Source organism: Rana temporaria, chromosome 3 (genome assembly GCF_905171775.1).
Source record: "Rana temporaria chromosome 3, aRanTem1.1, whole genome shotgun sequence".
Lineage (NCBI taxonomy): Eukaryota > Metazoa > Chordata > Amphibia > Anura > Ranidae > Rana > Rana temporaria.
The window spans coordinates 160753222-160765570 of record NC_053491.1 but is presented as its reverse complement, the minus strand read 5'-3'; the positions used below and the strand labels follow the sequence as shown (position 1 = coordinate 160765570).

Here is a 12349-nt window from a genome sequence, read left to right as displayed (position 1 = left end):
ATTTTTGCATTTGTGAGGTCAGTCACTGATGTGGGCGAAAAGGGCCTGGCTCACAGTCTCCACTCTAATTCATCCCAAAGATGTTCTATCAGGTTGAGGTGCAGGCAAGTCAAGTTGCTCCACCCCAAACTCACACCTTGCTTTGTTTATGTTGGAACAGGAAGGGGCTATACCCAAACACTTTCCACAAAGTTGGGAGCATGAATTTGTCCAAAATGTCTTGGTATGCTAACGCCTTAAGAGTTCCCTTCACTGGAACTAAGGGGCCAGGCCCAATCCCTGAAAAACAACTCCACACCACAATCCCCTCTCAACCAAATGATTTTGACCAGGGCTCAAGGCAAGGTCCATAAAGACATGGATGAGCAAGTTTAGGGTGAAGGAACTTGAGTCCCGACCTCAACACCTTTGGGATGAATTGGAGCAGAGACTGCGAGCTAGGCCTTCTCGTCCAAGATCAGTGCCTGACCTCACAAATGCGCTTCTGGAAGAATGGTCAAACATTCCCATAGACACACTACTAAACTTCGTAAACAGCCTTCCCAGAAGACTTAAAGCTGTTATAGCTGCACAGGGTGGGCCAACTCAATATTGAACCGTACAGACTAAGACTATTTTTTTTAATTATAACCATTTCTAACATATATAAAATATAAGATCATTTCTACATTAATTAAGCATCTAAAGACTATGTCCACGTAAAGCTAATATTTTATGTTTTTACTCTGGATGTTGGAATCACCTTCCTGATTTTTGCATCTCTCTGAGTCTCAAGTGAGGTCAATCTATTGCACTTGACTGATCACACTGCCTCATTTCTTCCCTCCTATATAAGCTTAAAGATGCCTATAGTGAACATGCATGTGTTTGACCAGGATTGGCATCCAAGCAGTGTAGAAGGCTAGGCTGACATACACACTAATGTTCCCCAATCCTAACAAACGTTTTAGAAAGTTTTCCAAGTGCAGTGTAAGATTGTTACTTTACCCTGGTGGCTCTGTCTTCAGTAAACATTATAAATAATGTATTGAAGTACGGATGCCTGCCTCATTCAGTCATGTATGGTTGTGTAGTCACAACCCTCTATCTGAAATAAATATTGAATACATTAAAATAAGCACAAATCTACTGATTTTATCTTAATAAGTTTGAAATAACAGGCTTAATACAGTTGATCATCTTAAAATTGATCATCCAGATCCCATTCAGTTTAATATGATACCTTCAACTTATTCCTAAAAAAAGAAAGATTATCAGCTATGTGTGGGTGCCTAAAACAAAGGTGCTTATCTGAATTCTTATCTGAATTCTATAATGCCGATTCTCTACAAGAACTGAAGCTAAACCTTTTAAACATTATGTCGTTTTATAACATTAACACACTTATTTATTTGTACTGTTAATTTACATTTTTCTTTGCTATATATTTTTTTCTTTTTGCAGGAAATGACCCAAACATTGATGTAACTGAAACAGAAGAGGAAATAGAGGTAATGTATTATACAGATATATTACTGATTGGGTCTTCTAAAATAGGGGCTACACAATAAAGAAAATGTATTGGGTAATGACTGAAAGACCTATCCCACCAAGCTGTGAAACTTCAACACTAGATGCCATTTTAAACTTTTCCCTATTCGCAGTAATTACTCTCATTTTGAATTTAGGCTAAGCATTGCTTAACAGCTTCACCCCCGAAAGATTTACTCCCCTTTATGACCAGGCCATTTTTTGAGATACGGCACTGCATTACTTTAAAAACCCTTTTTCACTAAAGACCGCCCAATGCTAGTGGTAAAGCGCTGATAGTTTTAGCGACACTTTACAGGCGCTGTGCAGGAGGGAGCAGGGTGCTTTTAACCCCAAATAAGGGGTTAACAAGGGGTTAAAAGCACCTGAAAAGCGCTGCTGCCAAATCCCTTTGCAGGTGCTTCTGCATCGCTGCCTATCAATTTCAATGGCAGGGGCGGTTTAGGAGCCCCTCCCACGCGGCCCCAAAGATGCTGCTTGCAGGACTTTTTTTGCGCTAAAAAAACAAAACAAAAACAAAAATATATATATTTTTTTTTTTTTATTTTTTTTTTTTTACTTTTCATTTTGATCACATCCAATACAAAAATGTAAAAAATCGACCTCCAATTTTTTCATCAATTTAGACCAATATGTACATGTTTTGTGGTAAAAATCTAAATAGGCGTATATTGATTAGGTTGTGCAAAGGTTATAGCATCTACAAATTATGGGATATTTTTTATGGGATTTTTATTTATTTCGTTATTTATTTATTTTTTACTAGTAATGGCAGCGATCAGCTACTTTTAACAGGACTGCAACATTGCGACAGACAAATCGGACACCAAGTGTCATTGTTGATACTTTTTTGGGGACCAGTGACACCAATACAGTAATCAGTGCTAAAATAATATGCACTGTCACTTTACTATTGACACTGGCACAGAAGGGGTTAACACCATAGGCGATCAAAGGGATAAATGTGTTCCTAGGGAGTGCTTTGTAACTGTGTGGGGATGCTTTAACCGTGGGAAGACAGAGATCCAGGTTCCTGCTTAGCAACAAAGGAATTCTATCTTCTTTGCGAACAGAACGGCGATCTGCTTTGTCTACATAGGCCAGGCATGTCCAAAGTCCGGCCCGCGGGCTAATCGCAGCCTGCGTTCCAGTTTTGAACGGCCCGCCTGGTTGTTTGGACACATATATCTTTTGTGGGCTCTGACGATCTCCCAGTGCCGGGGCCACAAACATGTATATGCCTTGGAGAACGAGGAGAAGGCGGGACGAGTGCTGTACACACACAGGAGAATTTCCTGTTTACGGGCAGCCTCTGTAATAGGAAGTCCCATCTCCAGCGCTGCAATTGGACGACTGTTCTGTCCATCAAAGGAGGCGGGACTTTCTATTAAAGAGGCCGCCATGTAAACAGGGGATTCTCCTGTAGGTTAACTTTGGCGCTCGTGGGTGCATTCCTGGCAATGGTGCTGCATTCCTGGCAATGGTGAGTGCATTCCTGGCAATGGTGCAGCATTCCTGGCAATGGCGAGTGCTATCCTGGCAATAGTGGGTGCTGTATTCAGGCACCTGTGAGGCTGTAGATGGGCACTGACCCTTATTTTGCTTCACAATTCTTTATTAAAATTAAAAAAAAATCCTGAAACTTCGCTCTTAAAGTGAAGGTGCGTGTTATAGCCAATAAATACGGTATATCCAAATAATACGGTATATCCAAATTGTTGGGCAGTGCATTAGTGCTGGGACAAACACACTTAGACTGAAATTATATGGTTCAAAGAATGTAGGCAAAATGGTCGGCCCTCACGCATGTTCACTTCATCAAATCTGGCCCTCTTTGAAAAAAGTTTGGACACCCCTGTCATAGGCAGACAGCAGTTCTGCCTCTGTCGGTAACTATTGTCGGGTCCCGGCGGACATCGGGTCCACTGATTTGCTTCAGCTGTGTCCAATCACAGTGGAAGCGGGTCACCGGCGGCACGCGTGCATACCAAAGACCCGGAAGACCAAAATCACATACATGTATGTAGAGAAGCCTACGCTCCACAGTACATGTACATGGGGCGGTCGGCAAGAGGTTATAGTACTGTATTACTAAAGGAAAACCTTTTTTAGTTTTGGACAGAGTGGAGATAGATTAGAATACTTATTAGGTTGTTATTGCTGTCTGTGCCACCGTTTGGGAGAGTCACCCTCTCTATTTTTTCTATTTACTGTTCCCATTGAAAAGTAATGGAGAGGAAATCTTCCAATGTGGACACTAGTTCTGATAACCTGAGGGGCCCCAATGGATTCACTTAATTTATAGTGATTTCACAAAAGAGAAATACATTTCAATAGATAAAAGGCAATAATAGAATTATACTTTGCTATGTTACATTTTGTCTATAAATCTATGTATGGATATATATTCTTGAAAGAATTATGAAATCTTTGTGTTCTTTTGCAGAACACCGATGAGGACACATATGAATTAACTTCACGCACTACTAGAACCAAAAATCAAATGCAAGAAAAAGGGACCCAAGAACCAACTGTTCGCAATTTGGTAGAAAAGAGTTCCAAGTCATATAAAACAACACCAGAAACTTTGCAGCTACATGAGCATGATAGTCTCAAAACTTTGCTGTATCCTACCTTGCAAGCTACATACAAAACATATGTTGCTACAACTACTGATAAGTATAAAGATATTTTGAAAACAAGTGAACAAAAGGAAGATGATGAAGACAAAAAAAGCACAGAGCTAAAAGGTAGGGTTGATATATGGATGCTTAATGACTCTGTCACTATCAAACCACCCTCAGCAAATGATGTCCAGACCAGTGCTACTAATGATCTATTGCTGACCACAACCAGCTGGAAAAATAAGATTTTAATGCCTTCCCTGAGACCTCAGAATGTTATTAGTGACACTTCTGTAACTACCCTTTCTGCAGCGTTTACATCAGATGAGGCATCTTCAACAGATCCTGTTTCCTCACAAGCTCCAGAAGAATCTACCAGTGAGAGAGCCTATGAGGTCATTAAAAGCACATTGAGTGATGAGAAATATAAAGCATTTAATGCTACTTCCCAACCTGAACCTGAGAAGGAGCTAGACATGAGTTCTGTTACTACATCTGAGATTGCATCATCTTCATCTCAACAACCACTGTCCTCTTCTCCAAGCAAGAAAGATCTAGAGCCATCTACTGTTCTTCCTGAAATAGAGAGACCCTACTTTTCAACTTCTACTTTTCCACCAGTTGAAACATTTCAGCCTATCTCCCCAAGCTTTGGACAACATGGGTCTGCTTCTCCAAGTGAGGTATTCGCTCAGACAACACAACCAATATTTAATGGTGAGATACGTCTTCAACCCTCCTACACTAGTGAAGTCATTCCTCTAGTTACCCCCTTGTTGTCTGGTAACCAGTTCCTAAAAGCTACCCCTGCCGCTTCAGATATTGGTCCGACCCTGCATGTCACTCCTGTATTTCCCAATGTCGATGTATCATTCGAACCTTCCTTGTCTTCCAATGATGGCATACGTTTGCATACATTTTCCTCCGCTTTCTCCGCTAGTAAAGTGTTACGCCATCATGCAGTATCTGAAATGTTTTCACAAGTCACGCAGACGGTTGCAACTGATACACTTTCTTTGCATGTTTCTTTGGCCTTGCCTGAAACCAGTGTTTTAGTTCAGCCAAGCCAAACTCATCATTCTGATGTGACACCACATCAGACTGCTCATGCTGCTTCTGAGATGTTAACATTTGGTCATGAGGGTGACACCTTTAATAATGTTCCGTTTATTTCACAACTTGAAACACCAAGCACTGATTTAAAGATGCATGCACTTTCTGTGGTGTCTGAACCTGCCTATTCTTTGTCTAATAACATGGCTTCCACAGAAACCTTTACTGTTACCTCTGACTCATCGGTGTTCTTGCATGATTCTGTGGGGGTATTTCACCAGGGTACCTTAATAACAAAGCTTAGCACTGAACTGTATCTTAAGCCAAGTACTGTAATAACACCAGAGGATGTTTTACTTCAGCCTACACACTCCATGATTCAGGATGGGGAGAACTCAGAAACATTCTCTGGTAGTGGGTTCTTTTTTGATGGGATAGATGGTTTGAAAAGCCATAATGAGACCCCAGCTGCTACAATAGTTGAAGTTAAATATACCACACTTGATCTTAATCAAAGCAAGCCAATTACCACAAGCCCTAACGTAGATGACACTGGATCTCAGACTACATCCACTTATGATGAAATAGCTTCAGGTGCAATTCATGAAGTCATGGCAGACCTTTCTTCATCCAGTGTAATTAGGGACACCCAGTCTTCACCTGACATCCATTCAGTGTCTCCACCCACTGCCAGGAATTTTGATGCTGACATTAATGCAATGTCAGAAAATCTGCTACTTGTTCAGCCAATGAATTCTGTAACAACAACCTCTGGTGATATATTGCTTAACGCTATGCTTGCTGCAGCCTCAAAAACTGTCTCTGCTTCTACTGATATGCTTCCCTTGCCAACTCAGGAAATCTTTAATGAAACATCAGAAAAGGCCATCAATGAATCACTAACACAAATGGCCTCACAATTGCCTAATACTAGCATTGCTTTGGCTGTGCCCAGTGTTGGAGAGTTGAATGAAACATCCAGTTACCATTCCATAGGCGCTAACACTGGCTATCTGCTGCTGCCTTCTTCTGTTGGTGCTACCGCTGAGTCTTTGTTGCATTCTACATATGTTCAGTCTGTTTATATTTCTTTGTCCCCAAGTTCTGTTGAGCCTGCTTACGCAGAGCAAACAATGTCAGTCTTGCATGAAAATGTCATTGAACCTCATTTTTTCACGAATGTAAATTCAGATGAAATTGTATCATTGTCACATGATAATGGCATAACTGTTCAGCCTGTAGATACTGTGCCTTTTTTATTTTCTGCCAAATCTCATGCGGTTTCTACTCCAGTGCTGCCTGTCAATACGTTAACCCAGCAAGATGCTACCCTTTATTATCATACTCCACCATATGCTTATCCTACGCATGGCATTTCTGTTGTGTCTTCACAATATTCTAAAGGCAGTGTGTTATCCAACTCTGCACTTGATACTGAAGCTAAAGATTCTGTTCTCCATCATAATATTTTACCAAATGTATATGTTTCTGTTACAGCTGATTCTCCAAACAGTGAGAGTCCTAGCACATTATCAGTATTATCTGCTACATCTCAAACACCAACCGATGTGTTGTCTACTGTCAGCTCTGATACCAAAACGGGCTCTTCTGTAGTGGATGATGGTTATCTTGTTGTAGGTAGTACAGATTCCACATCACATACAGAAACCCAAGAAAATGTAGTAGCTGATGTTAGTAGTTATGTAGAGCCTGTATCGGCGAAGAATAATTTAAGCTTCAGTGAGCTCAGTGAGACAGCAGAAGAAGGAAGTGCCTTGTCAACAGCTGCATCGGACATTCAAATAAGCCCAGACTTTGAAGAAAGAAGCTTTTCTACAACCCCAAGCACTGAACCTAAGAAGCAGAGTGACATGACTTTACTGGAGACCCGCATCCAGACGGAGTACATGGCCGTGGAAAATACATCTGAATCAAATTCTTGGGCAGTACTGACTGGTGATGAAGAAAGTGGTTCGGGTCAAAGTACCTCTGATAGTCTTAGTGATAATGAGACTTCTACAGATTTCAATTTTTCTGACCTTAATGACAGAGACAAAGACTTTGAGGTTGCAGTTGAACCAGGTAAAGCAGATTTAACGCCTGGATCTGAAATGTCAACACTTCCATCTGTAACTAGTGATCGTTCAACAGTAGCCAACGTGTCTGAGGCAGGTTAGTGGTGAAGAAAATAGGGTTATGATATTGCCTCATATATAATGAAATTATTATTATATGTTTTTTTGTGAAACATTGGCAATATTCAGATTTTTAATGTAGTATGGAAACAGTGTTTTTAAAACTAGAAAAAAAAGAGTATGTGCTTGGAACGAGTGGCAAATTTTGAAGTCATTCCAGTTTGTAGAAAATTTTAAATACGTACAAGTTAACAGATCCTTTCAAGCCAGCAGTCTAGACATGTCCCTGGTAAGTCTGATTTTCTTTTTTGGATGACTGCAGGTTTTTAGATACAGTATTGTTTTTGAGTTAGATAGTGTTTTTTTTTTTTTTTTGGCGATGTAACTGATGTCATAAAATAAATCGTAATATTAAACTTGACAAAATACGATGATTCCTAACATAGCTTGCGCTTCTTTTAATTACTTTGGTTTTGGATGCACTAGCTTCAGCAAAATTCTTCTGTGTTCTCGCAACTGGGTCTTCTTGCTTTGCTATCCTTTGCTTCTGGATTCTAATCAAATAAACGCATTAAACATTGTAACAAACAATGCAACCAATTGTTACATATAAATGCATGCAGCATGCCCTGATAAAATAGTGGATTTTCTGCTACATTAAAAGGTGCTACCCCATGCATAGGGTTATACATGTATACAGAACATTGGGTGAGTTTACGGTATGTTTTTATGTACTACAAAGTGTCTTATATCTGCAATATGAGAACTTATCCCACACTTCCTCCATTTATTTACTGATACACAAAGGTTTGTACTGTTTTTAAAGGTGTCATCAACCCTCATTGGCATTAATACACACGTGAAATAGATTTCTGGTTATATTATAGATGCTAGAAGAAAAAAGAGTAAAGTGGATTGCCAGAGTAATCAAGTTGTATCCATCACATGGGACTAGTTACTTTGGGCATCACTGACACTTTTTTCTCCAGTTGGTATGCATGAGCTTTATTGTTACTAAAAGTGTTTGGTTGGTGTTTACATTATTATATAATGTACAAACCACATTGCTAAGGCAGGTATGGAATTTAACCTTAGTACACATTTACAAATGTTTCCTAACTTTTTACATAATTTAAAATGAGATATGTATTTTCAAAATTGTCGAATTTACAGCCCATGTGTTCTGTACAGAGGATGTGTGCCAACATTTGCAACGCATGCACATACATATGAAGTGTTATATAACACAAGATACATGCTAATGTCCCTGTTTCACTATGAGAACCCTCTCTGTCCCTGATTTATCTGGCTTTATTTCATAATGGTACTGATATTGTGGTTTGTTTAGTTCTTTGATGTTAAAAATCTCCACCTGTATGCCTGAGAGTTCCATAGAATGCAAATGTATCCACAATAACACATATACTAGTGCTTCTACCTTCTGTCAGTAGCAAGACTAGTTACATTTCCAAGTTGTTTTTCATTTCTATCTTTCAATTGAAATGTTAAGTGAAAAACTAGACCCTTCACTAAGAAATTTACTTTGTCTACTCCTTGTGATCAGTTAAGATTGCCTAAATATATTTTGTATATTGTACAAGACATAAAATATACTTAAAACTATTTTTTTAAATAATAGTAATTAACAGTGTATAATGGGAAGGTAAGCATACAGTGTAAAAGTTCACTTGCAACAGCAAGCTTAAAGTATACCAATCTTAACTGACATATGGAGGTTTCCATTGCATACCACCTTCTAGAATGCTAGAAGTGTCCATTTTCAATATTTCTGAGTTACAGACCCTGAACAAGCATACGGTCAATATAAATTAGGGGACAGTCAGAACACCTCATCTTTATATTTTCTCAGGTCAGTAAAAAGTATTAAATTCACAGAAATCAGCATAGAAGCCAGTAAACTTTCCTTTTTTATATTTTTGAAATATGGCTAATGAATGGATCTTGTAGTAAACTTGGTAAGATCTCCATGTGTAACCCTGATACCTGTACCTTTATAAAAACATACCATAGTTAATTAGTTAATGAGGAACTGCAGCTTTTTCACTCCCCCCTCCATTTTTTTCCCTGCTTACTTTTTACATTCTTCAGCACAGAGAGCATACTTTCCTAGCCAGCGGGTCAAGCTTTGAGCTGCTGGGATCCTCCTCTCTGCAGCCGCTACACAGGTTTGGCACCGCCATGTTGTTTGTGACAGCTTTTGGTTCTTGTAGGTACAAGCACCGCTAGACCTGCCTCCCCTTCTCTTTGCTGAATGGGACTGCATGTCATACATCCCAGGAGGCACCGGGGGCACCGTGCCATCCACTTAGGCGAATTCCGGAAACTGGGGGGCGGGACGGGCCGAGCCTTTGATGAAATAAAAAACAAGAAAACAAACAAAAAAAACAATATTAGCTCTGCAGAGGGGGAGCATGATGGAGAGGAGGAGAGCGCCGCATGAGGTTAAAGGTCTGCTTTAATACTGTAGCATGGCAATCTATGTTGTGAAAATCATAATCACTTTGTAAAAAATTTGGTCACATGCTATTGCTGACCTGACAAGTCAATTCGTCAGACAGACTGTCTGCTTTTAAAGATAGCTTATCTCTTGTACTGGGCCTCTGTGGTCCACAGTCATTGTAGAGACTGTATATGTTCATGTACACACATGTGCACACAAATATTCTTCCAACAGAAGTATATGTTCACCTTTATGACATGTTTTTTTACCTCCTCTGCTGGGAAGGAGACTTGGCTAAGCCATTTTTTTTTTTTAAATGTACAAAGATAAACGTGCACTTTAAGTGGTAAGCTACACAGAATTCATTTATAAAGGTTATTAATGATTTTATTTTATTTTTTTCTACTTCAGAGCTTTTTAAAGAATATTGAAGAACAGTATACAGTATGTGTGTGTGTATATATATATATATATATATATATATATATATATATATATATATATATATATATGAGAAAAAGTTCAAGAGTTGTTGTACTTAAAATGATTTTATTTTTCCAAATACTCTCGTAAAGGTTACATACCAAAAAAGTATTAAAAAAATTTAGACATGGATGTCCGTTTCGGGCTTACATGCTAACGCCCTTCTTCAGATCAAGTCAGAACATATCTAACATTTTCAGTCATGTGATTTTAAACACTTCCCAAGCTTGCTTTGCGTACACACAGTCAAGCCAAAATCTCCTCGTTCTCAAACGCGGTGACATACAACACATACAATGGCAGGGGAAGTTTGATTCCACTGGCTAAACTCTTGGGGCTGCTTTTGCTAATTTCATGTGTTTGCGTGTTAAATAAAAGTTTGGTAAGAGACGATTTGCACTTTTCAGTCTGTTACAGCTTTAAAAATGTGTTATCTCCATTACAAATGCTACTTTTACTCCCGTCTCATACTTTAATCTGAGCAAGTGCGGGTTTCTTAGCATACAGTTGCCGAGTTTCTCATTGAAAACCAGACCGTCGAGGATCTCGACGAGCCAAATCAGACTCCCGTCGAGAAAATAGAGAACTTGCTCTCTTTTTGGCTCGTCGAGGTTCTCGACAGTTTCCTCGACGAAAATGTACACGACCGGTTTCCTCTGCAAAAAAATATCTCCCAGCAAGGTTCTTGCTGGTTTTTGCCGAGAAACTCGGTCATGTGTATTTGGAACTGGGAAGTGGAGGAGTTGTCCTCCGTGCGAGTGATAAGTTTGTTCCAGGCTAGAGCAGTTGCTCTCATTGTTGGTAGGAGAGATGTGGGTACTCTTGGTCCCAACAGGATGCTCATCACCCAGGCTTTCAAGCTTTTGCTGTGAAGGAGGGAGAGTTCTATTTGCCCCCAAAGGGTCTGAGGTGTTATAGTGGGGATGGTCTCCATTTGGCGGCAGAGGTGGAATCCAGAGAAAGGTCCGGGACTAGATTAAAGTCTCTGCAGATTATGAGTTGACCCTTTTTTAGAGGCTTGGTCAGTCTAAGAACTTTACGTAAGAATCGGATTTGATGCACGTTCAGGGCACACCAAAATAATGTATCGGCCCTCGGGGTCAAGGAAAATTTCAAGTTGTTGGAAGTCCAGTGAGGCTCTGATCGCAATCATAACACCTCTGGATTTGGAGGAGTATGAGGCATGGTAAATCTGTGGTAATCAGCGATTAGTGCATAGCCTCCAGTCAGGTTGAAGTAAATGATTTTCCTGTATGAATACAATATCACTCTGAAGGGCCTCAACAGTCTTTCAGAGTGAGTGTCTTTTGACGGGGTGGTTTAGGCCGTTGACATTGAGTGACAGGAGTGAAATTGGCATTTTGGCGTCAGGTGTGACTGTGTAAGGCAAGAACTTACAGTTTGGTGCAGCACACTTAGGCTCGGATTCGTAGAAGCGGTGATGAAGTGGGCATTCGGATTCGGTCCCAACTAGTCCTGCAATAAGATCTGAAGAGCTGTGAAAAGAGCAATATGTTAGTTTGCTAAAGTATGTGATTCGCTGGAAGGAATCCAAAGGTCAGGGGTTCAATAAAAGAGATCATATACTGCACACTGTCAACATAAAGTAAAATGTGGAACAAATGTAACTCAAGAAATGCTCAGGCGGTTAAACAGAGGATGAGCTAGCAGCTCTGGCGCCTCTAGGTGGGGGTCAAAGAGAGTCCAAACACGGGCGGACAAGTGTAAAGATAACAAGTGAAAGTGATCTATATCAGATCATCAAAACCCAGGGGAATGGGTAATCAATGCAATGTGCCTTTAGGAAAACCAAAAGTAAAACATCAGGCCATCTCGGTAGTAGTGTGTTCCGGAGAGTTGCGAGTTGAGGATCTGCTGCTTCTCTGCGGCAGGGGCGCAGGCGGGTCTGTGATGATGCCCCAAGCCTGGAGTAATTTGAGGCCTTTCTCAAGATCGTGACAATGTAAGACTCGCCATCTTTGGTGATAAGCAGTGTCGCCAGGTAGCGCCATTTGTACTGTATTTTGTGATTCTGGAGGCCTTTGGTCACTGAATTGAGTTGT

The 12349-nt window shown here is 40.1% G+C and overlaps 1 protein-coding gene across 1 annotated transcript in view; it reads left to right on the top strand.

Annotated features, from left to right (window-relative positions):
• Positions 1–12349, top strand: part of PTPRZ1 (protein tyrosine phosphatase receptor type Z1) — a 291887-nt gene that overhangs the window by 180306 nt on the left and 99232 nt on the right. Inside the window, 2 exon segments of the mRNA XM_040343736.1 lie at positions 1444–1490; positions 3977–7379. Of these exon segments, the coding sequence (XP_040199670.1) occupies positions 1444–1490; positions 3977–7379 (3450 nt within the window).